General features: G+C 51.9%; 2 protein-coding genes across 2 annotated transcripts in view; one reads left to right on the forward strand and one right to left on the reverse strand.

Annotated features, from left to right (window-relative positions):
• Positions 1-1,064: 1,064 nt before the first annotated feature.
• Positions 1,065-1,250, forward strand: ENHO (energy homeostasis associated). Its single transcript, XM_010564228.1, has one exon. The coding sequence runs from the start codon at positions 1,065-1,067 to the stop codon at positions 1,248-1,250; it is 186 nt and encodes a 61-aa protein (XP_010562530.1).
• Positions 1,251-3,722: 2,472 nt separating this feature from the next.
• Positions 3,723-26,039, reverse strand: part of DNAI1 (dynein, axonemal, intermediate chain 1) — a 138,499-nt gene continuing 116,182 nt past the window's right edge. The window contains exon 20 of the mRNA XM_010564240.1: positions 3,723-3,827. Within this exon, the coding sequence (XP_010562542.1) occupies positions 3,723-3,827 (105 nt within the window). The remainder of the gene's footprint in view (positions 3,828-26,039) is intronic.

Genomic DNA, 26,039 nt, shown 5'->3' on the forward strand with positions numbered 1-26,039 from the left:
GCCCCGCTCCGTACCGGGAACCCGCACCGGGACCCGGCGCCGGCACACCGCTCCGCGCCGGGCCCCCGGGCCGGGACCCCCCCGGTCCTGGTCTCGGTCCCGGTCCCGGTCCCGGTCCCGGCAGCGCCTCCCGCCGCCCGCCGGCGGGGTCCCGGCTGTTGCCGGGGCGGAGCGGAGGCAGGTAGGTAACGCCGGGGCCCCGCGAAGGGAGGGCGGATTCGGCGGGACCTGTTGCCGCCCGGTGCCCCGCTGAGGGCCGGGGGCTCCGCGGGTGTCCCGCTCCTCGGCGGGGCGGGGGATTAGAGGCACCGGGGACCCCCGAAACGGGGGCTCTGCCGGGCAAAAAGCACCAGGGGGGGCCGCCCGGCCCGCCGCTCGCCCCGTTTTGGGGTGCGGGACCTGGCAGCGGGGTGCGGGCGGCAGGAGCAGCAGGTGGAGGGTGGAGAGGGGACAAGAGCCGGGCCAAGGCCCCCCAGAGTCAGCCGGGGGGGCCCCGGGAGGGGGGTTTGGGCTGGGCTGAGGCAATGGGTCTCCCACTGGGGACACCTCCAGGTTGGTGGCCCTGGCAGGGAACGGTGGGGACAGCCGGGGTGTGGGGTGCTGGAAAGGTCCCCCCAAACAGCAGCTGACCTGGGAGCTGCTGCAGCCTCCAGAGCCCCCGGGGTCACTGCCTGCCAGCACCCCTGCAGCCCGCCCGGAGGGGCTCAGGCAGCTTGTCCCCTCGTGGTGATGACGGTGACTTTCTCCCTTCCAGGTGGAGGAGGGAGGAGAGGGGTCCCCGTGTCCCCGCTTCTCTGCTGGAGAAGGGGAAGCCGAGAGAAAGCTCTGATCAGTCCTTCCCAGCGGAGCAGTGAAGCTCAGGACACAGCTGCGAGTGGCCAAACTGCGACAGGGCGACACCGTCCCGCTGCCTGGCTTGGCCCCATCCCACTGCCAGCACCCCCGCCGTCCCTTTTGTCCCCTGCCAATGCCGGCGGGGGAAGGCTGCGCACTCAATCGCTGCGCTGGCATCCCAAGCGTGGGGCCAAGCTGCGGGACCCGCTTTTTCCCACGGGACAGTGGCGATGGGGGCTGCTCTCTCCACCGGTGCGGTTGTGGCAATTTCTTTTAACTGCGTCATTGCGTTGCTCATCCTCATCCTCTTCCTCATCCTCTGCAAGGCCTGCAGGACCCCCTCGTGCCCCAAGAAGAGCCCGGCTTCTGATGTGGATGAGGCAAGGAACGAAGAGAAGTACCTACTGCAGCCCTGAGCTGCCTGGGGACTTGGGTACCAGGCTGTGCCGAAGGAGTCATGCCAGCCTGGATGCCTGCACTGGGACTGGGGCGCTGGACTGGGCACCACAAGAGCAGAGGGGACACCGAGCTGCTCGCAGGGGCCGTGACACGGGGCACAGCCCTTCACCTGCTTGGTTTTGGTGTGTGAAGTCCCTGCGGATGCCCGCTGTCACCATGGGGATGGAGAGACAGCAGCCGCAGACGCGCTACGGGGACAATCCTGCCTGTCCCAGGGGCCAGCAAGCACAGCAGGAGCCTTGCCCACAAGTGCACCCCGTGTTTGGGGACAGCCCGTCGGCTCCTCCCTGGTGCTCATGGCCCGGGCCAGTGGCCACCATGTCACAGACCTGAGCAGGGCCAGCTGGGGGCTCAGAGAGGGGAGGCAGCGGGGCTAGCACAGGCACCTGTCCCTGAGTGGGCCGGCTGGTCCATGGTGGGATGTGCCTGGGTGGACCCCAGCAGCCCTAGCCCCCCTGGCAGAGCAGGGTGCTGCCGGTCCGAGTGTCTTTGGGGATGACTCTGGGGTGCCATGTGCCCCCAGCCTCAGGAGCCAGTTTAATCTGCCCTAGCAGCCAGTTTAATGAGCCACAGGAGGGTCTGCATGGTCTGTCCGTTCATCCCTGGTCTGTCAATCCTCTCCAGCATTATCACCAACACTGCTAGGCAAACAGCCCTCCTCCTTGCTGGGCACGTGTCCCTGCCTGCCCTCCTGCCTGCTCCCAGCTGAGGCCAGCTGGTGGGGTTTGACCTGTCCACAGACAGCAGATGTGCCCTTGTTGACATTCCCATCCCTGCTGAGAGCAGCCTGGGATGGCTTTTTGCTGGGGATATGGAGATATGGGGATATGAGTATGGCTGGACAAACAGCATTGAAGGGTCTACCAGCCCCATCGCTCCCGGGGACCACAGTGGCCCTGTGGGGAGGGATGCTGGTGGTCTGGCTTGTCCCCAAGCCTGGCAGCTGCATTCCCTCACCCTGCCTGCAAGTGCTGTGGGTTTTGGAGGGTTCTGCCCTGCCCATCCTACAGCCAAGCAATCGGCAAGGTCCATGCTGGCACAGCTGCTGCAATAAGGGGACAGAGGGGTGGGCTGTGCTGGGAGGGATGCTGGCCAGGGTCCCTGTGCAGACTTGCCAGGCCTGGCAGAGCCTGTGGTCCCTCCCCTTGTCAGGTGTAGCTAACGCATCCCTTTGCAGCGTTGTTTTTACTAGACTAATAAACCAATCGTAGGACCCGAGTGGTGTCTCTGACCTCTGCCCAGCGCCTGAAAAATCTGGGGCAGGCAGTGTGTCCTGCCCGTCCCGCAGGGCTGGGGAGCAGCTGCCCCAGGGCTGGTGGCCAATGTCCCTGCAAGACTGCAGGTGGTTTGCTGGGTGATGGTGACAAGGAAGGGCTCACGTCTGCATCCCTCTGTGGATTTTAAATGCTGGGTGAGAAACCTGGCTGGGTATTTCATGCCCACAGCATGTCTGCCTGGGCTGGGGGCATGTGTCTGTCAGCAGGGAGCACACCTCAACCCTGGTGCTAGAGGCACCAAAGAGTTTCCAAGCCGTGGCCTTAAGTTACAGGGATGTTTGTGGGGGGCACAGGCCAGCTGAGCAGTTGGAGACCTGCCACAGCTCCTGCCTGGTGGAACGAGCACCTCTGGTCCCCAGTCCCGGCAGCTGTGCGCAAGGCTCCAGCGGTGACAGCCCGTCCCTGCTCATCAGCATGCGGCGAGGCCATCGCGGCTCCTGTTGCCACCGCAGCCACGTAGCAGCTAATCCCTCTGCTGCAAAGCACCGGAGTGGTGGGAAGGCTCTGCAAACCCCAGTGCCCAGCCATTCCCGCAGCTACCAGCTGGGCAGAGGCGGCTGAGCCCCCCTGGGGAGAGCAGAGCTGTGAGCATCCCAAAGCTGGTGGCCAGCAGCTGTTGTGATATGGCTGGGGTGATGGCACATCCCTCTCCCACAGCCATGGGGGGCCAGGCCAGGTCTCCAGCCACCCGCTGGCTTAGGCTGCCACCCCAAAATCCAGGGGGCCATGTGCGGCTGATCCCACAAATGGTTGTGGGGCTGCAGCTCAGTGCTCGGTCTCTCTGGCCACCACTCACCGTGGGACTGGCTGCCATCAGGCTGCAGCCCTGAGGTTTCCCTAGGGCTGGCAGGACCAGCCCTCACCTGTCCTCCATGGGGCTCTCACCTGGCGCAAGCCCAGCCAAGAGTGGGGAAAAGCTGAGGGTTGTGCGGCTCTGGGGAACCAAGCGTGGTGAGGTCTGCCTGACCCGAGACAACTGCACACTGTGGCTCTCCCAACACCTCTGTTTATTTGTCCAGGCACAGAGGCAAAGTGTTCCCACTGTGCAAAGAGTGGGTGGCTCAGTGCCCGTGGCTTGCATGCCAAACAGCAGCCGATCAAAGATGGGCTTGTTTGGCCGGCAGCCCCCGGCAGAGCTGTTGTTTTTCTCACTCACTTCTCTGCCTTGCTCTCTGGCTCTCTCACCAGGTTAAGCAGCTTGTCCAGCTTTGCAATTTCCACCTCGGGGCCCTTCTTAACCTCCTGGCCTTTCTTCTCCTGTGAAGAGAGCAAACGGGGCAGAGCTGTGAGCAGGGAGGACCTCAGGGATGGGGAGGTGTCCAACACGGAGGGGGCTGCTGGGTACTGTGGCCCAGCTCCCAGCCCTTGCCAGGGGCTGATCCACATCTGCCTGTCCCTGTATTTCAAGCCCAAGGTGCCATGAGATGTGTAAAAGCCCCCATGGGCTGGGGCAGGGCAGTAAGGAAGGGTTTGGGTGGGGATGGGAGTGGATCTGTTGATCCACAGTGACACAAACCTTCTTCTGACTCTCTCCTCCCAGCCCTTCTCAGCCCCGTGGGACTGGACCGCCCTCTAAGCCCCCCAACTTTTCCCCCAGTCGCCAGGGAGGTGCCAGGCATGCACAACTCCCACAGCAGTGACACTGATGCAGATGTCCAAATCTCCCCAAAACGGTCCCACCATGCCCATCCCATGCTGGTGCTGCTGGGCAGAGTCAGCCACAGGTGTGGGGATTGGCCCTTTTGCACCCAAATGGCTTTTCCTACAAGGGCAGGTGGGTGCTGAGAGCCCCTCCCTGGTGGGATGTTAGGTCCTCACTGAGGTTTTCTGCCCCTGCGCACACCCGGAGCAGCTGTGCCTCGCAGCTGTGCCGAACCCGAGGCATGCCCCAGCATGGGCAGGGAGGACAAGCCTTTCCCACAGTCCCCCAGCACCTGTCCCAACCCTCCCAGCAGCTCTCTCCCTGAATGCTAATGCAAACCACCAGCGTCTTGGGAGAAATCACACAGCACGAGGGAACTAAGCCTGTCCAGTTCAGTCCTCACTTGCTTGGGAGCAGCAGGAGTTTCCAGGCCTGACGGGGGATGATGTCCCTGCTGAGGGTATCAGTGCCACCCAGTGCTCCACGCAGAGTGTGTGTCACCCCGCTGTGGGCTGGAGCATCAGTGCGTTGCTCTCATTGGAGCTTGGGGCCTTTGGGAAACTGATAACCGGATTTGGGCTCTCCAGGTACATATTATGGCAGAAACAGCTGCAGCAGAGGAATTTTCCAGCCTGTGTTCAGCCCACCAAGCCTTCCTGCAGCTGAGCATTTACCCCACAAGGTTCCTCCAAAACAGCAGCCACCCAGTCACTGCACCCCATCACTCAGTGCTGCCTTCTGCTCACAGCCTTCCCCTGTGCCAGCCTGCCAGCTCTCACCTTGCCTCTGGATTTGGGGGAGGTCCCTGCTCCGGGGCTGGGAAGCTCCTCTGTGCCCAGTGTGGCTCTAGACACCCCACAAAGCAGATGCCAAGCACAGGCGAGCGGGTAGGCTGGTACCCAGTCTGGCAGGTGGGCTTGGGAGAGGTGGCAGTGGGTCCCCAACCCTGTGGCACAGCAAGGGGGAACATCACCAGCTGGGCTTGGAGGAGCCTGCAGCCTGCTGTGCTGGATCCTGCTGGCATCCCCAAAGCACAGCCTCTGCATGGGGATGCTCTCGGAAGGCCAAGGGAGCAGCATGCAGCATCTGAGCAAGGAGACTGCCTGCTTTCTTCTCTCCCCGCTTAGAAAAGATCAATTCTCCTCCCACTGAATCAGCTCCTTTAATGGCCCTGCATGCAGCAATTACAAGCACGCGCCTTCCCTTCAGCACTAGAAGGAAACACCAGGGCACAACAAAAAGAAAGTCATAGGGCTGCAGGGATCTCAGTACGTTTCTCTAGCAAACATGGACATTGCTGAAGATGACTACCACTGGGAAAGAAGTTCCCAGGGGATGCCCGGACTTCTCCCTCATCCCAGCCCAGCACAACCCTGACAGAGCAGAGGTTTCCTCGGCTGCTGGAGGCATGGGTGGGGTGAAAGCAGCCCTGGGGGGGGGGAACAGGGACATTTGGAAACCCCTCTGTTCCCAAGAAGACAGCCCCACTCCTTGCCTGAGTGCCGGGAGGAGCCAAGGTTGTTTTTATTTACCAAGTCCATCAATTGCATGCTGGGACAGTACTGGGTTGCATTAATGCAACTAAGTGAGCAACGCTCTTTGTGGCTCTGGTCCGGGCACTGGGAGTGATGTTTGTACTAATGGCCCACATCACAGCCGAGCATTTCTCTGAGTGAGAGCATTGGAATAAACACAGCTGCTCAGGGTATTTCAGGACTTAGCTATTTCTGCGGAAAAGCTGCTTTGCTTTCTGACAGCATTCAAAACACTCCCTTTGGCACCCTGTGTCGCACACAGCACTATACAGAGGTCCTTTGGACAGGCTAAGGAGGCAACTGCTTTGCTCAGCTGGGAAAAGGAGATGCTGAAGCCATCTCCCATCAACCTACATCCATCCCAAGCCCCTTGCTCTCCCTACTGGTAGGTTTAGGGAGGGTCCCTGACCAATGCCTCCAGGTAGTAATGCCAGATCCATGGGCACCATGTCTGAGCCTTGCAAAGTCACCAGACACAGACAAGGCTCAGCTCCTAGTCACTGAGCTGTCCCTAAAACCTTGACTTTCACACTGGCTCAGCTCCTTTAGTGCTTCTGAGCAAGCTGCAACAAAGTCACACGCAAGCCTGTAATGAGCCGTAACCGAACCAGAGCCCTAATTTAACGCCACATAACCAGGCAAGCAGGATGACACAGGGAAGGAAAATTGTAATGTCCTTTCGGGGCCACTGGAACGGAAAGTTTCCCTTTATTCCTCCATCTGCTTTTCCTGGGGAACCTGTTCATGTGAGCTGGCCGGGCCACTGCAGGCTGACTGACGGCACCACCATAGCACCACGGGATCTGCTTGGATGCACGCAGCAGCATCCTACAAATCCAGGAGCTTCACCAGCATCAGGCCTCCAAGGAGCAGCCCTTCTTGGAGCAGAACTGTTGCCATTTCCCGGAGCACGTGCGATGCAGGGAAGCACCACCTCTTGTGCAATGGGCTCTCCCTCCCGATGGATGCCACAGCCAGGTATGGAAAGGGCAGTCATGGGGCTCTGCCACCCTGTGTGTAGCTGAGCCTGTCCACCACCTGCATCCATGCCTACACTGCATCCCTGGGGCTCATCAGGAGCTGAGAGGGAGCCAGGGCAGAGCGTCTCCCCCATGGAGCTGACAGATGTAGAACTGAGCTTACATGGGAGGTCTGTCCCTGAGGAGCTCATTGAGTGGCTACCAGAGCCGCTCACAGCAGTGTTTGCATTGATTTAACAATTCCCATCAGGAGAGCAGGATGCTCTTGGCTGAAATGGTGATGAGGGACGTGTCAGGAAAACTCATGGCAGGGGCAGAAAAGGTGCTGCATGGGGATGGGCTCTGCCCCACTGATGGAGCATGACCCCAGGGAGATGAGGTGTGGAGGACACCGCCTACGTATCCCCATGCTGATGTGTTCATGGCCAAGTTCCCCCACTGCCCTTGCACTCCCTTTGCCTTATTCCTGGCCTCTGCTCTGGCTCTCCAGGCAGGGAAACTGAGGCACGGGGCTCCTGGCCCATAGCCAGTGTGGGCACAACTGCTGCAGGACCCTTGATGGTCCTCTCAGCCAGGTGAGTACTGAACCTGGAAGCAAAGCAGGATGTGGAAGAGGACTGAGGTGGAGCCCCAGGGGCGAGGGCAGAGCAAGGACAAGGACGAGGATGAGGACTAGTGGTTTGAAGACCCCAGATCCATAGCCCTCGGAGGCCCAGCCCCAGCCCTCCCCATGCTGGCACATACTGAACTCTATATCCACAACATAGGAGTCATTTAAACTGGATTCCCTGCGTCTTGGCTGATGCCTTCATTCCCTAGCTGAACAGTAAACTGCCGACTTAATAAAACTCTCCCATAAAAGCCATGATGTTGACTCTTTTCAGCATCCTTTTTTTTTTTCCCATTGGTGAAATAATCATAAAACATCTGCTGTAAGGTTTCGATTAAACAAAGCAAAACATGTTTATGTTTTAAAGCAGTGAGGAAGTCAACCATGCTGGCATGAACATAGACATAAAAGTCCCCATAACTTCCCTGGGAGCAGAGGGGACCCTTCTCCCTGCTGAGTCTTGGCCAAGGGGCACAGGCCTGGCTCTGCCCTGCTGTCATCATGACACTGATAGTCCCAGTCTCTGCCATTCCTGACAGGATGGGATTTCTAGGCACAGCTGTGCTGGGACAGGATCTGGACACTCTACAAAGCGGCCCAGTGACCTAGGACACCAGCTTCCCATGCAAAAGGGGTTTAAGCTTTTACAGACTGATTCTGAAGGGGCTGAGAAGCTCCAAGAAGCCACCATGGGGCTGCCCAAAACTCCCATCCTTATCCTCAGAGGGAAGGGGCACACAGGCTGTCAGATCTTCAGAGGTATGTTGCTTCTGGAGAAGACCTTTTCTTGTTCCTTCTACCCTGCTCAGGGGTGGGTTAAGGTGATACCTCCAGGGTAAGCGCTGCTGCATTAGCAAAACATACCAGCAATGGGTCTGGCAAATTCAATGAATGCAAAGAAGAGACTTACCTGGAACATTTCTGTTGGGAAGACCCCCAAATCCTTCATAAACACAGCAAACTTTTCCTCACCGGCTCCTTGGGCCACCAACCAAACATGCATCAATGGGGGTGTGATATGACCTGCAGCCCTGAAGCCTTCCAAAACCTACCTCGTTATGGTCCTATTGCAACCCAATGCTGTTATACAGCGGGTGAAGCTGGAGTTATGCTGAGCTGGGAATGATGTCTGTGCCAGGACCACTTCTGGGCTCTCAAGAAGCCCATTTACATACAGCAGCAACGTGCTTATCAGCTACAGAGAGCCTCGAGTCACACTCACAGCCTGATTTGACAGCGTTGCTCCTGGCCCACGGAAGGATTAGCTGACAGACTGGAGATAAGGATTTAGGCTTATTTTGCTACTGTTTGGAAATAAATGACGCAGGAAATGTTCTGCTTGCGGGGAATGAAACCAGCAGAAAAGCCCAGGGGATGGCTGGGTCGTTCAGGCATCAGCAATCACACAGGATCATTGGCCTCAAAGATGCTCATCCCTCCAGCTTCAGCTAAAACCTGTGCTGTTCAGGGCAAGCACCTCTCCTTGCTCCAGCTTACATACTTGACTCAGATCTCTGCTAGTATCTTCACCAGACCATGCCAAGGCATAGCAGGGCAGACAGGTCTCGTGGCCCCAGGTGAACTGCCCTTGCTTGCTGGAAGTCACCAGTGAAGCCACTGGAACCAGCCAAGACACAGAGCTAGGACCAGCCTGTGGCTAAGCAGCACACATCTGCCAGTAAAGGCGCAGGAGCAAAGGTCAGCAATATCCGACAGGCAGGAGGTGCAAACAAAATTGCATCAGACCTGGAAGGGGCTGGGCGTATCACTGGGAATAAACCAGAGGGAATGGGGTGACACTCAGGGGAGGTGGGCAGAGGTCACCTCTATCTAAATGGCAGGTACCTGCCTGCAGCATGCCACAGGGCTGGCTGGCTTACAAATACCCATGGGAGATGGGAGACATCGTTTGATGGAATGGATGGGCTCTGCAGCAGCAGAGAGCTAATAGCAAGGTCAAACCCTCATCCATGGCCATAAGGGAGGACAGCCATCATCACAGCTCTGCGTCTGCTCTGCCAGAGGCTGGCTGGGACTCTGCATCCTTGCTCATGTCCCTCACGAAGCAAAAGATGTGCACACAGGAGGAGCCAAACCCTTCTCCGTGGGTTTCAGCAGCCTCTGGCAAAGCCATGGAGGAATCTGAATTTTGCTTTCATGCTGACTGGTGCCATGGTGTGATGTCTACTGACCCTCAGCAAGAAGTTCAACAAATACTAAGCAGCGAGCCTCCGAAGCACGTTGTGGCAAGCTGCGCTAACAGGATTTAATGAAGCATCAAGAGTGCCCTCTGAAAACAATTGCTAGCTGGCCTGATCCAGCTGTATACCCTGGCTGAGCATGGGAAGCTGCTAAACTGCATAGCCCATTTCACAGTGACTGCAGTACGGAGCATGGTGTCCTCAGCCCTGGGCACAGGGAAGCATGAGGAAGGTGCTGGTGGGGTGCAGGACAGGCAAGATCAGGCTCACCTAAGGGCTAAGAAAGGCTTAGCACTGGGCTCTTCTGCTTGGGCTGCCAACAAAGCTATTTGGCTTCCAGCCATGCTGAACATTCCATGTTCTTGCTAACTCCAGAGCCACAAGCAACATCTCTTACACACCACTAATTTAGGCACCTAAATATAGCCATAAGAAGACCACATTTAGCAGCCATGCATGAAAACTTCAGTGAGCAAGGCCAAGCTGAGCACAGAAAGGGCCCGTGGCGGTCCCCACAGCTCTTCTGAACTGAGCATTACAATGACTCGTTAACTCTTTCTGAATTCATCCCAGTACCAGCTGCAGAAAGCCGCCAAAACCATTTAAAACAGTTGGTCTTCTGCCTTTTCCATATCTGACACTTATGGGTTCAAAACAGGGATGTGGTCATGATCCTCAGTTCACATACCACCAAAAAATATCTTGAAAGTGAAGAATAAATTTTAAAGTTATCCAAAGACATCATGGTCTGAAAAAGGCCAAATGAGCAAATACCCTTAACTCTGCCCTGCACAGATGCTGTGATTAGGAAGCATCAGCAACAGGCTCTCTGCTCCTTCAGGAGGTCACACTGGGCTTTGCCAGCCCTGGGCACAATTTGGCCGCACTCTAACTGTGAGCAGTGTGTGTGTGCGTGCATGCATATGCAAGATGGAGAACAGCTTTGCCTTCGGGCATCATTACCCTTGGTCACTGAGAAAAGCCAACAGCAGCCACCTTGATCGGAGCAGCCTGGTAAAATGATAAACTCACAAGGCACATGGAAAAGATTTTCAATTGTATCAGTTCATGGTTTTCTTGCTTACTGTGCAAGACAATTAGCCTCCCCTCACTCACAGAGGCTTCGTAAAAGGTCTGGAGTGGAGTAAAAAGCCCAAAAGCTTTTGCCTCCAGCCCAGGGGGTCCTGGTAGTGCAAACCACTGTTGGGATAAGGACAGAGGGATGGGATGCCCTTTCCTTCACCTCCCTGGGGGACAAGCAGTGCATCCCCCACTGCCCTTAAACCCTGGCTCCAGCCCTACGGGGTTCGGACTTTCTGCAGTGCCGTTGGGCTTTTCTGTATGGGATGGATTACTTCAATTAGCTCTTAGCACCACTCAGTGGGAAGCCCCGTTACCCAAAGCCTGCCCACATGCTACGTGTCATAATGGCATTGGATGGAAAGGCTGGTGGGGGCATTTGTGCCTGATGTTTTAGCTGTGGGATCTCTCAGACCCAAGCAGTGGGAAGGAAGGAAGCAAGAAGCAGGTTTTAGCTGAGATTGTCCATACAAACCACCACACAGGCAATACCTTAGCTTCTAGCTTGAGTTCAAATATTGCTGCAATTCCAGTGAAACCCAGACACCAAACCTCAATGCAACCTAAACAATCCTAAAGATGCCCAGGCTTCCCTAGCTCTTGTGCCTACCACAAGGAGCCACATCTGCACCACCTCTTTTCTCGGGCTGGCAACCCTGCAGCAAGAGGTTTGAGCAGACACAGCACCCACAGGCATGTACACCAAACCCACCCAAAGGGGCAAAATCAAGAAGATGCCCTACGGTAAGCAGGGACCCTGGCAGTCTTAAGCTGCAGCCCTTGATGCCAGCTGGCAGGTAGCACCATCAGCCACCCAGCAACATTTCTTCATCACTCAGCATCTCTTTTTTTTTTTATTTTTCTTACTTCAACTTTACTTTAGCATTTTTGCATGACAGCTCTGTAAGTTGTTACGGATTAGAGTTTAATAAAAGCAACCAAATACGGATGCAAATATGCACATCTTGCAATATTTTGGTACTGCTGTTATCTCATAGAGTGCAGCATCTCATGAGAAACCATTTGCAGTTGTATGAACAGTATATTTTTAAAAGTTGCAATTTTTCCAGTACCTCTTTCTCTGGCCACCACTGTTAATATATATGTATCCCCTGTGATCACCTTTTAACTGCCTCAAGAAAGTCCAGCTGCTTTTTCTCTCTTAACATGGCACCTTCTTGAAAACTTTTGTCATGCCAATTTTTTAATACAGCTCCTAAAAATATTTGCATAGGAAATGTATTATTCTTTGCTACTAACATGAGAGCATGTGAATATACTTCACTCTGGATAAATACAAGTACACTGGAAACTGAGTTTTGCTATAAATAGAAGTGAAAATAAATGTCTTCACTCACAGATGCCCCATATTTAATAACATTAAATGCCAATGGCATGAAAGATGTATTACAACTGATACTGCTCTGTTTACTGAAAGAGCTCAGTCTGCAATCTAACGTCAAGCCACAGTGCTCTCTCCCTCTCTCCTGCTCTCCATGACTGTGCTTGAACTCAGGGACGCTCCAGAAATAGCACTAGGTATTTCAACTGCGTGAACAATTGTGTCATCTCGACGACACATTCTTGTGTGTAGGTTTAATTTAAATCACAGTGTCACCTGGAACATGGCTAGGAGGCGTTAGTCCACTAGTCCACCCTGTTCCATGGTGGGAGCAGCTACTTTTAAATTGCTTCTGACAGATGCTTGTCCAGCACTTGACCCAGTCCTTGGGGTGCCCAGCACAATGTGCCCTGAGTGGTGGATTGTCACGCTCTGTTCCCATCACCTGCATGGCCATTTCTTTTGAAAAGCCCCAGGGACGGTGCTGCCAACCTATCTCCTGGTGATGGCTGCCAGCATGTCCCTCTCACACCCACTGAAACCCTTTCCCTAAGCCTTTTGCTGCCATCTTAAAACCTCTGCCTTATAACCGCACTGCCTTCTTAACCCTGCCAGCCCAGGACCTGTTTAGGGGTGTGCATGTCTCTGCATCTCCCTGCTTCCAGCCTCTCAGCTGGCCACATTTTTCTTGCTGCTCTTCTGCTCCTCATGTCCTTCAAGCACAGTACCCCAAAATGGAGCCAAGGCCTTTGCAGTGCTAAGCAGTGCTGCAGAATCAGCTCACCCCTCTCTTGCCTGTGCTCTCCCCTACAACACCTCTGCTACGGCAGGGCACTGCTGGCAAGTGAGATTTTTTTCTGTTCACCTCCTCATTTGATCATTCCCATCTCTTTTCCCTCTCCTCCTATTTTGCCTCTGTCCTCACCAAAGTGCATCCTGTTTACTTCAGACCATGTCTCCCATTTGCCACAAATTAATGATTTGCACAGCCTCTCTCCACCTGCTGCACAGGAAATGGCCAGGCAAGTGATAAATGCCACACAAACACTCCCAGGCCTGGAAACCAGATACACTATTAGCCTGGACTATGTGGGACGTCACGCTAAATCGCATCAGCTACAACTGAGTTACGCTGCAGCATGCAAATCAGGGCTTAAAAGGGGCCAGAGAGAAGCTGGATGCAGGATGAGCATGGGAAATCCTGCAGCTAGAGCTGTTGCTCTTCCCCAGGATCCAACCCTGTTACAGCAGCTGAGAAATCCCTTCCTGCCCCACAGACAGACAAGGCTCAGCTGTAACGCACTGCAGTGTTCCTTTGCCCTGGGAGCTCCTGGTTAGCAGATTTGCTGGTGTCAAACCTCTCCTGAAGCTGGGCTTACCCCAGTGCTGCCTGGTGGGGGATTCGCGGTGCCTCTTGGCAGCCTGCAGTGGTGTGGAGATTGTGATACAGGCTCCCTGTTCATGTTCACAGTGACTCAATGGCGTTGGACTGTCCATAAAGGGTCTGAGTAAGAGCTGTACAGAGAAGAAGAGGATTCATCCTGGCTCAACTGCAAATGCAGGGCCCAAGGACTGCATATCAGCCAGAAGCAGACAGGATAAAGCAATGCAGGAGAAAGTCAGCAATATGCTGGGAGGCAGCTCAGGGGGTGGTCCTCTGGGGCATGGGCACCTGTGGAGCACCTTGCTTCCTTCTGGAAGATGCTGCCAGCAGTGAGAAGATCTGCTCTGACCTGATCAAAAACTGCTCTCCAGGAAGCCCAAGGCAGACCTGAATATTGTCTCCCTGGCACACAGTGATGAGGATGGTGATGGGGCTGGAGTTGGTGATGTTCCTGTCCCACCAGCAGACCCAGAGTCCACATGCACCGGTGACCTGTCCCTGCGCATGTCTCACTCTGGCCCTGCCGCCCAGGAGCATGGGGTCTTCTGGGTTCTGTCTGCAGACAAAGATGAGGTGCACTCTGACTAAAAAGTAGATCTAGAGCTTGTGTTTGCGTAAGCTGTCCAGGCGAAACACAGTCATTTTAATGACAATCCAGTCTTAAGATGCTGATCTGGCTCCAGCCCAAGTCTTTGTACTAAGCTCCTTGACATCCTATTTAGAAAAGCATTATTAGAATCTAATTGCTTCATGCATATATTGCTGTTTTAATTATAACAGAAGCAGAAGAGAGATGCGAGGAGTAATCAATCTCTCTGATGCTAATATATATCTGAAGAAGGAAGTGGCCATGGGAAAAGCCAATCCAACATCATCTGTGGAAACCAGAGGGATATATTCCTAATGATCGTGCATGCTGCCAACAGCACAGTCACAGTGTGGCTAGGGGTGGCCTCTTCAAACTGCTCCCTGCTTTGAGTCACTGACCAGGATGCTGTACCCAAATTAATTTTACATGTTCACGGCTGTGTCTCTGTTGTACCAAAATGTGATTAGTTCAGTGCCATAGACCAGTTAAACCCATCTGCTCAGCCAGCTGCTGAAACTGATGGAGCTTCTTTGCAACAGAGTACTGCAAAATAAAGGCAGGCTGGGAAGAAAACAATGTAGAAGTCATTAAGGTCCTTAAGCTAAAGCTAAGCACTTCCCAAGGTAATGTTTCCATCGCTCAGCAAGTTCCACCAGTACCAAAGATAGAACAAGGTTAACGGCAGCTGACAGCTTCAGCAAGACAGTGGCCAAGCTGGCAGAAGCAACTATCTGACAATTAATTGCAGGCTTAAGGACTAGAGGGAATCTGTTAGCAGAGGTTAACTGAAGCTGATGCACATGCCTAACACTAAGCGGACAGATCCACTACATTAAGAGAACAACAGTGGTACAAAGCCTATCACCTTACTAAGGTTGAAAGCATCAATACAACAGCAAACATGGCCTGATCCTCAACCAGCTCTTTGTGTTGCTGGAGCTGGGACAGAGGGACATAGCTGGGGCAATGCTGCCAGATAAACAGCCAGCATTTTTTCTGGAGGGCCCTTGGAGGTTGTATCTCCTTGGTGGAGATAGCAGAGATCTTGCCACATCTGAATACCAGTTCTGGCTGCAGATTCCCCCAGAATGGTCAGATCATCATCTCAGGATGGGTCACTTCCTCCCAGGCTCTCATGTTCCCATTCTGACCTAAGCCCACGCCTGGATCCTCCTGGTATCATCCTGGTGTGAGGAGCTCCCTGAAACCCAGAGGTGTTGTCAGGCTGCGGGTCTGGGAGGAAGAAATAAAGACTGAATAAGAACCTGGTGATATTTTGAGACTCCTCAGGATAATAACCAAAACTGTTCTTCTCCACCAGCATGAAGGAGATGCCTAAACTGACCTAGATGAATAGTGGAAGCAATTGCTTTGTAGAAATAATGTTGCCTCACCCCACTATATCCAACTGCTTCTCCTGCAAAACAGTGAACCATGTACATCCTGCGTGTAAAGTATTGTGAGATGCAGACACCACAAACGCCAAGACATGGTGGTTTCTCCAGGCACTTTGCTGATCATGCGTTTCCCCCTCACTGTGGGGGAGTGCTCAGCATCATTTCAGAGCTGGGTGAAATGCAGCCCAGCAGGGGCTGAGCCCATTGTGCTGCTGCATGCCTGGCACTGCGCAAGTGCCTCGGCATCAAGAACAATCCTGAAAAGAGAGATTTTCACAGCTGGCAACCAAGCAGGAAACAAAAGAAAGACAGAAAGGGGCCACTTGTGCTCAGAAAATTAAATCCAAATTTAATTGCAGTAATTATACTTTCATTAACACCCTATTTGCCATAAAGATGCATAAAATCCCTAAGTGAGAGCTGCAGTTGCTCCGAAGGTGAAAAGAAGGTAACTGGGGAAATAGTGCCAGCCTCTTTCTAGCTTGTAAAATCCTCAAGAAGCTTGGATCATTGTGAGTGGTTATTGTTCGTAATTTAACTTCCCCAGCAACCATCTGCAAATGAGCTAGAAATCCAGTGAGAGCAGCAGAGAATCTGTAACAGAGTTGATTTATTCCAGTAACCCCTGATTTAACCATAGACAAATGCAATGTTTCCTATATGACCATCTGGGGCTTGGATGCTATTGTGGCAAACACAATATGAGATCTGATGCAAAGTCTTTCAAAGTCCTTGTGACCATCCATGCCACCAGGCCCTGTGAAGACTTTGTAAGTGGACTCTCTGCTAGATCATCCAAGGAATGAATGGGAAATTTGAAATGCAAGTGAGGACACCAACCAACCCCCTAAAATAAATCTGCAGACTGCTCTGAGATACCATCCCAGTTATTCCACTGATAACTGCTCTTTTGGGGTGATTTTTCAGCCTGCTACTCTTCCCACTTCTGGTGTAACCTTTGCAATGTCCTGGCTTAGCTCAGCCATGCACTTCTCACGTGGATTGTACCAAAAGTCTGAAGAAAGTACACAACCACAGGAGAAGGTTCCCTCAGGAGAAACAGGTAAAGCCAAGGATGGCTACAGAAGCTGACGGTGAGAACCAGACTCAACCCCTGTGTAACGCTGTGGCATAAGAGTAGCTGTCACTGTAGTAAGATGCCTAAGTGCTTGATACTTCTGGTCACACAATAGATACAGCTTCAGCAGATTTTCTCCAGAAGGCTGCAACACAGGCAGGCAGCTCCAAGCCAGAATGTGCTAATTAAGAAACACTAGGTGAGTGTTAATGAAAGAAGCTTTGGGAGGTGGGAGGAAGTGAAGAGGGTGAACCCCTCTCACCTCCTGTTCCCAGTGCTATGTGATCCCATGTCCTCAGTTGCTGGAAAAAAGGTAAGGAGCTTTCTAGGGAGGAAAGAAATAAGATAAGGAGATGACAGCTGTGCTGGCTCAGTGCTTCTGTTCTCTGCCCCAGTGATGAAAAAAAGACTATAAAAAGTCTTTGTTTTCAGCTAACGGATAGGAGGCTTCCAGTTTCATCCACAGAAAGAGAGGCAGAAGGTAGTTTAAGGGCTGAACTGAGATGCTGATAAACCAGACTAGGTCCAGCAGAGACTAGCAAGATTGTTGGGGGCTGGAGGATTTGCACTGAAGAGACACTAAGGGTGCTCAGCTTGTTCAGCCTGGAGAAGAGATGGTTTTGGGTCACCTAACAGAAGCCTGCCAGCACCCAAGAGGAAGATATCAAGAAGACAGAGACAGCCTCTTTACAGAGGTGCACAGCAGGAGAATGAGGCACAACAGCCATAAGCTGAAACAGGGAAGGATCCAATGTGACATAAGAAAGTTTCTCTCCACAGTGACAGTCAGCCACTGGAATGGGCTCCAGAGAGGCTGATCTCAGGGCTGAGCCTGCTTTGAGCTGGAGGTTAAACTAGAGACCTTCCAACACTCCTTACAGTCTGAACATGCCCATGGGTCTGTGATTCCAGGATGTTCTTAACCACCAAGTGTAAACTGATGAGTTTTGCAGCTCTACCCTACCCTGTTGTTTTGGTTTTATTGCAGACAGCATTTCTAAGCAAATGTTCTCTTAACCATATATTGTTCATAGTGTTGGGACAGGTGCAGAGCAATCCAGCCCTCAGTGGGGCAATTCCCAGCCCCTGGAGAATGCTGGCACACTGTAAGAGGGGACAAGCTCCCCAGCACCCTCCTCCCAGGGTATCCAAATGTTGAGGAAGCTGTACAGATCAGTTTGAATGTTGGTATTAGAGGGGTAAAGAGAAGAAGAAGGTCTCCCAGTGAAAAATGGCAACCAGAAAGCACTGGAGAAAACCCATGGAGAGCGGGAGCCTGAGCAGATAGCTAGAGGACCAAGGAGGAAGCTGGACTGAGGCCGTAAGAGCTGGCACCATGGGGATCATAAAGTGAGGACTGTTTCCCTGTGCTTACTGACAACTGGGAAAGCTGACATAAGAGGGGAGCTTATATGATCCCAGGCGCATGAAGCAAGTATATATTTTTCCACTAGGCTTATTTCAATGGCAGAAAAGGGATAACATTGATTTAATGTTGACCCGTGCTTGCTGTTATTGTAACACCTTGTTGTCTCTGAGTGCTTATAGTTGACTGTTTAACACATGAGCTAGTAAATAAGCTAGAATCAAGAGAACTGAAGAGTTCAGGAGTCTGTAAATCTCTTCATATACAGCTACCTGGCCTGTTCCAAGCTGTGATTACCTCTTTATAAAAGCTGTGAATCTCTCTCTATAATGCTGCCTGTCAATGCCTTATCATTTCAAGATCAAAAGCAGAAGTAGATTTAACAAGTTTTAAGCCCAGAAATAACCATTACAATTCACACAGCCTCAGTCAGTAAACTCATCACAACAGTGACTCCTCTTGGAGCTAAAGCACATCTTTCAGTAAAAGACAAGGAGTTTTGACCTGAAGGAGTTTGACAGATGCAGACAAGCTAGTGCCACACTAACTATGTGTGCTCTAGTCCTTGTTTGAATTCGGTCAGCTGCCAAATCCCATTATATCTTTCTGCTAATTTAAAGAGCCTTGCACCATTGTGAATCCCTTCCCATGCAGGTGTTTTAGGCTGAGATCAAGTTATGTCTTAATTTATTTGTGAGGTCTTAAAAAGCTCCTTGAAGTTATGTTTCCCAGACGTTAGATCAACCTTCTTGCTCTTCCACACTTAGTTTGCATTTTTTATTAATCAATCACCTCCACTGAAGTGTCAACCCTGGATGTGTGCAGTGCAGCTGGTGATGGATTTGCTTAATGCCGCTTCCAAACACAGGGCCCTGGTTTCACTCCTGCTCTGAATTACCCCAGTGGGGCAGCCAGACTCCATGTTTGGCTCAGTGTTCCAGTGTCATGCTGGAAGTTCATGCTTTCCTTTACAACCTTCAAGCCTCTTTCAGCATCTCCAGTTTCAGGATGCAGCCCCAGAGCTGTGAGGGCTGTTTGCATGGGTTTTATATCCACCCTGTGCCACCTTGCTTTTGTCTGTGCTCTGATGGGCATTGCTAAAACAACACCATAGTACCTAGTCATCTGGGTTGGCCTCTGAGACCATCTTGCTGCTGGCGCTATTTACTTGGCAGCAACACTCACATCTGACACTGACAGCACTACCAACAAGAGCTGCATCATGAAAATACCCTGCTGAACCTTGCCAGACTCATCTATATCATGCAGAGACCCCTGCCTACAGTTACCTTTAAAGACCTGCTAGTCCTAGCTCCCTTTAGCTGAATCCAAGCAGGTTTTGTGTAGTGCTTTTTTTTTTTCAAACAGGATGTTTATTTTTAAGAGAAAGTCCATGTTGAACCATTCTTTCGGGCTATAAATAATATCTTGCAACAGATTTATCACAGGCCTGAGTCAAAAGGATTTGCCAAGCAAGGTTGAAAGCTCACAGACTAGTAAGCGCATAGGGAACATGGTGGTGTTTAGGAGGTCTCACTTTTATAGACAAGCAATTCTTTCTGAAGCAGGGGAAAGCTTGATTGCAATGTTTATGTTTCCTCTAATTCACTCAACCACACCACATAATGAGTAGCACTTCTGTAGCACCTTTTTTACTAAGCTGGAGCTTACTCACTCCCAGGGAGGAGCAGGGACAAGGTATAGTCAGTGGTTTCACTGCAGCCTGCAGAAAGCAAAAACTGTCACTGTGAAGCACTGTGAAGCATGGGTACCTTCTCTAATGAACCCCTGCCAGTGACTTCAAGCTGGGTAAGGGGCAGGGACAGAGAAGAGTGGAGAAGCCAATTGCCTTGCTCTTGGGAAACGCTGTGCAGCCTGTGATCACAACTGTTAGCACTATTTCAGAGATAAGGGAACGGAGAGCTGGAGCTTTCTCTGCCAAACCCTCTCTCTTTCTCCCTTTGCACGTAGCCAATGGTGGCGTCCCATTTTCTTGTTGCTTTTCTGAGTTACAGCTCAGACTAACCTTGACTCAAAATGAAGATCTGACTGATTGCAGAAGACCTTGCCTACAGCACCAGCCTCTGAAAAATCATGCCTGGCAGCACATCCCTGTATCCCTGGCTATGGGCAGGGTACAAACACCCTGAAGAATGAAATTTCCCTACATAGGCAAGAGGCAAGAAACTTGGAGTTTCCTCTGCCACTGCAGAAGGGATGACAGATGCCTCTGCAAGTCTTTGTTCCCTACAGTCACCCCAGGATTTCCATCCTCAGGAACTGCACTTCAGGCCTGAGCTACCCCAGGCTCTCCCCACTGCAGGAACAGGACACAAACCCCTCTCCTTCACTGGTGCTTTATGCTGGGAAACCCTGGGAGGCTGGGATGAGTGAGATGGCACCTCCACAGCCCTGCCTTTGGCCTTGTGGCAGAGGATGAGCAGAGATTTCTCAGGCTGGGCTTCCCTTTTCCTTCTGCAGCCAGAGTTTCCCAGACCCCAGTGTTTATATAGCACAGCTTTTCTTCGTGAACAAGCAGATGTAATTGAAACCCAATCCATCAGGCTTTTGCTCTGCTCCATTACAAACTATAACCATGCAGCAAAGCCTGGCATGTTTTTTTTTTAATGACACAAAGGACACTAAATTATTAATTTCCTGCACTCCCACTGGATGTTCTTCAGTTGCCCACCCAGATAAAAATTGCATTCCTTTTCCTGACTTAGCAGGTTCCCTCAGTGCAGATCAAAGCAGGAGGCCTAATCCTGGAGAGGGATGAGCATCCTCCAGTCTCACAGCTGCATTTGCAAAAGTGGTTTCTGGTCTTTCTGGTTTCAGTGCCTGACTTCTGACAGCAAGTCAATATAATCATCAGAAAGTCAGAGGAGGCAAACAAGTAAGAAAGCAGACACTGAGCAGTGCTCATGTCTACACTCCCTCTGCGCTCCTGGAAAGGCACCTTTCCCGTTCCCTGCAATCTCCAGTCCTCAGGATATCACAGCCAATACCAGCAACCAAAAAGGGGAGATGGCTGCTCTGGCTGAGTAGGGCATGGGTTAATCTGTACCCAGACAGCACAGGCTGGCAGGGAGATGCAATGCCTTTTATTAGTTCAACTAATATATATATATACATGGAGAATAAAAGACAAGCTTTAGGGCACATGCACTTCTCTTTTCTTCCCAGGTATATTTGTTTGCCTAATAAAGAGTGTTATCTCTGCCCACATGCTTTGGCTTGCTTATGGTGTTTGAGACCATCCTGGCCACAACAGCGCCAGCCCCTTGGAAAGGCAGCTGTCTTCACATTGGCTCAACCTAATGGCCTTAATCTGAAGCATTTATCTTGGGGAATTTCAGAGGAATGACAGGGATCAGAAAGCTGAAAAAGTTAAAGGCAGTAACTATCCTAAAAAAAGAGAATCAGACACTTTCAGTTTAACCTCACTTTTCAGAAGACAAGTGGAACAAGCCAACAATGTGTAAGTGCCTGTGAGGAGATGCATCACAGCTAACATGGATTTGTACCACAGAAGTCATGCCGAACCAATCTGATTTCTTTTTGCAACTAGATAATAGAGCTTGTGGACAGAAAAGACAGAAATCATTAATCTTGACCTCAGGAAGACTTTGCCATTGCCTACCTTGATATTCCTCTCCTCAAGGAAGGTAAAAGATCTATATAAAGTGGGTAGAAGCTGGTAAGACCCAGCTGAATAGCTGTACCCAGAGCTGTCAGCAGAGAGCTGTGTGCAATGCTCATAGCTCCGTGGTCTGGAGGGGATCTGGTCAGGGTTTCTGTTAGTGCTTGGACACTGGGACAGATGGGAAGGCTGCAGGTGTCCAGGAAGGCAGGACTGGAATTTGAAATTACTTTGCTGGATGAGAGATCTGACCTGGAAAACCTGCATGTGATTTAACAGGGACAAATGCAAGCTATGGCGAGTGAGCAAGGACAATTCCCTGCACAAATACATGATTGTGGCGAGGGAGTGTTCTGCCATCAGGGCTGGGGATAAAGGGATAATCACCTGGATGGGACCTGGCACTCCTGTGATGCTGTGTAACAGTCAGCTGTGCCATGGCAGAGAAATGGAAGCATCATGGCCAGGCATGTGAAAAGATCCCTCTGCGCCAGGGAGGGCAGTGGGAGAGCTGCACCCATAGGACACCATGCAGCAAGGGCACAGCTCATGGGACGTGATCTGGGGGATAACAAGAAGGGGATTTCAGCCCAGGAGGCTGGAGGTAGGAAACACAACACTGCCCAGGCAGGACAGGTCTCTGCACTGACCAGGACCCCATGGTGGGGTGAGGAGCTCAGACACCCACTGGATTGGGAGTAGTGGGATCACAGGCAGTTCCTTGGTGGGATGTGGGAGTAGGGGAGAACAGGGGATGTTTTCCCTAAGATGGCCTCACACAGTTGGCGTCCGGCATCCCGTCTCGCAGAAAAAGTCTGTGAATTGGAGCATAACAGCTTCCCTCCAGGAAAACCTTAGAGCTGCTTTGATCGCAGCCGTCACGGCATCTCCCACAGCCAGCGGGACTGTAAGGCAGCCCTTCTTCTCTGCTTCGCAGGGCTCTTCTCTTCCTTTTCTCCATGGGATAAAAATAATCCTTTTGTGTCAGCTCCATCACTGTGAGCAGCAAGACGTTTTATTCATCGGCGATTCCTTCCCTTCTCTCATTTAAACAATTCCCCATTGAGCCCATCAAATTAATTTGAGCAAGGGCCATTTATCTGGCCTGCCTGCCGGCGCAGGTGTCTCCCTGTCTTTTCTTTTGGAGGAGGCTGGTAAGTGGCACGAGTGCAAGTTGGGGAGAGGCTTGGCAAGGGGTGGGAGCTGCACGATGGTTTCGATCAGGGCATGCAGGGGCATGGAGTTCTGTAGATTGACGCACTCAGTGTCAGGAAACACGCAGGCAAGGCAAGCAAAGGGCTTTTTTCGGCAATGCACTTGGGATGTGTTTTACAACAGCACAGACAATCTCCCAGGCAGGGAGCTGCCCTCTGTGACTCCACTGGCAGCCTCAGCCCTTTCCAACCCAGGCCGGCTGTTTGGGGAAGGCTGTGTCAGGCTCTGGCAGCAGCTCAGGAGGAGTTACAGGGATGTGCCAAATCTCAAGCTGTTCCTCTGGCCCTTGTAGCCACATCTCTTCCTACTCCACATCATGCCAAATTTCCTGCCCTTGTCACTGCAGCAAATACTACCAGGCTCTGCAATGAGGGACACTGCCCCAAAGTGCCCAGACAATGCCCAGGGACAATGTATGTAATATCACGAGCAAGGAAAAGCTGAAGAGCTTGAAGAAGAGTAAAAGCCCACCTTCTTCAAGCTCTGGGGCATTGCTGGGTTCAGTGAGACAATGCACAAACATGGCTGGGATGGGTCTTGCACATGAGGACCGGTGTCCGATTTGCCATCCCTGATGAGAGTCCTCAGGGGCCCAGGACATTGCACAGCCATGAGTTGGAGAGAATTAGTTACATTTTTCCATCTAAATTGTATGACCAGCAGAAATGGAGGCCAAACCAACCCCTATGGAGATGCAGAGCCAACAGGGAGCTGCTTACCCGTGTCCCAGGGTTTTGAGGGCTTTGCTGGCCACAACACCCGTTGGATGCCTGCTCCACCCTGCTCACACCATGATCCAGTTCCTCATCCTTTCCCTCATACTACTGCTACCTCTTCCCTCTGCCCCACACCAGGACCTGCACTCTCATCCTCCCCTTCTCACTCGTGTGTCTGCCAGGATGGACAGCTGAGGGGCAGCACAGGGCCAAGATGGGATTTCTGGGCTGGAGTCCTAACAGCATGCACATCACTGCTGTGTCTGCCGGTTGTGGGTGAGTATCTCTCAGTGCCCCATTCCACTTCCTAATTTCACCCATTCTCCGGGGACGTGGCTGTCTCAGTTTGAAATTTTGGGTTTGATAGGCTGTGACATCCAACTGTCTTCCTGTGATGGATAAAGCAGGCAGGCAGGAGAGCCTGCCAGATGCTGGACCCTGGCGGACAGGGTTGTCCATCAGCGCACCCCAACATAGGCTACACTCCTGAGGTATGACTGTATTGGATATGTCCCAAAAGCACTCAGCAAGAGGGATGCACAGAGAAGAGAGGCTGTAGAAGAGAAGATCCATGGTGCCTATGGACACCTCTCACTTGGCTGCTGTGGGTCTCAGGGAAATGGGTGTCCTCATCCCACTTCAACATGGAAAGGAGCTGCAGCTTATCCAAGGAGATGCAAAGTTCAGGTCCAGGACCAGGGCTGCATCTCCCAGGCCCCAGCCACTGCTTTGCACTACATCCTCATGAAGAGCCATTGCCTTGCCCTTCAAACACACCCTGTGGCTCAGGGGCTGAGCTAAGAAGCTTTCCTCCTCCAAACCCCTGCGGCACAGCCAGTGCTCAGGAATAGCTGCACTCCTGAGAGCTGCTTGTGGCTCTCTGGCAAAAAAGCGGTTCACCCTCAGATGACCTGGAGGATAAGCATCCACATTGCCTCCATCAGCAGGCAGCCGTAATCACTTATGGCAGGGGGCTGAGCTCCAAATAGCCTCTGCAGGAAAGGCTGCAGGCTGGCAGACCTGCTCTCACACCCAGCCATTGTTGGGAGAATGAGTGTCCCAAAAAGTCTCCCTCGCTGGCTCTGCCAAAGGCATGCTTTGAAAACAACCTGTTCCCCTGGGGTTCCCTCTGCCTTTGTTCCAGGGCTGTTATTCAGGCAAAGAACTGGTGATTTCTCAGTATCCCAAATTTTCTGGAGGGGATTTAAGTCAAGTGCATAGAAATGAATTCACAGAGGACAGCTAAAGAAAGAAACAAGGAGAAAAGGTGAGGCAAGTGGCCCATGAGGCTGGGCAGTGAGTCTCTTGCCATAATGCTATGCTGTGTCCACTCCTCTGCTGCCACAGTTTTCTGTCAAGGTGCTGGTGAAAGCAGAGGCTCCGGCTTAAAGAGAAGCTGTGCAAGCTGAACAGGCATATTCAGGCAATCACAGATCTAACCAAAATGCAAGCCCTTCAAAGACATGAATCAGGGCTCCTTCTCACGTATTAGGCATTTCCCAGGACAAGCAGTGATGGGCTTATCGTGCTGCAGAGGAACAAAGCCCAGGCTGCTGGGGCCTGGGGAGCTCTAGGATAGCGGGCACTGAAGTACAGACACAATCTGTTCACAATGAAAAGGACGCAAAGCCTGCAGACAAAACAGTTTTTGTGGCAACATAACTGTGCCAGTGTGGAGAAATACAAGGGAAGGAGTAAAATAAGGCCCTACTAAAAACCATTTTGCTTGGCCAAGTTCAGATTTCAGTTACTCTTGAATATCCAGAGGAGAGCAAATCCAATGGACACACACCAGATTTATGTCTAGACAGGGGCATTTAGCTCAGTGACTTGACTATTTTTGATGACAAAACCAAATCCCCCTAGCATTTTTCTCCAGACCCCTAGTATTGCAAAATGGAGCGGTCTTGCATCACTTTCAAGCATGGGCAACCCTTTTTATTACACAGATCTTCAAAGAGGAAACTAGAAGCCAAAGCCAGTCCTCCTGGCTTTGTCAGTGTCCCCCTGACAGCACACAGGACCTCACGGGATGACACTTGCACTTTAGAAATAATTTATAAGTATTACTGAATTTTCTTTAAATGGGACCTTTTCTTGCTCCAGTTGCCAGTGTTCCCACTTAATATACCACACACACTTCATCCTGACCGCTGGGAATTGACTTCAGCTTAAAATAACTTGTAAATACACTGATGTTGTCCCTCCACCAACTGCCTAACAGAGCAGTCACAGAAAGTGACTTTACACCACAAAAATAAGGTTGAAGACACATAGCCAGGAACAGTAAAAAGAAGAAAAAACAGAGCTCTTTGACCTTGGGTTTCAGCAATCCTGCAGTTACACGAGCTCTCTTTCCCTTCACATAGTTTGATGCAACCCTAAAGTTATTTCTCCAAAAATGAAGAAAACTGATTTAATAAGAGAAGATTCAAGTCCTTTAGATCTACTGCTGGCTTGTTTGGGTTAGCTCTCCAAACAGTTCTAGTGTCTAAGGTTGCCACATCTCTGTCTGGGATCCAGAACTCGTTGTACCTGTGGTGTGACACTCTTGGATATCTGGATTTGTGCCATAAAGCCACTCTCCTCGCACAGTGAATATCTCCAGGGTCTCCAGATAAATACGCAAAGGCTTCAGTTCTGCCCAGGAAGGGCTGGAGCCTGCTGGCACATGGACCATCTCCTTTCGGA

The sequence above is a fragment of the Haliaeetus leucocephalus genome, unplaced genomic scaffold (assembly GCF_000737465.1).
Source record: "Haliaeetus leucocephalus isolate CR32 unplaced genomic scaffold, Haliaeetus_leucocephalus-4.0 Scaffold176, whole genome shotgun sequence".
NCBI lineage: Eukaryota > Metazoa > Chordata > Aves > Accipitriformes > Accipitridae > Haliaeetus > Haliaeetus leucocephalus.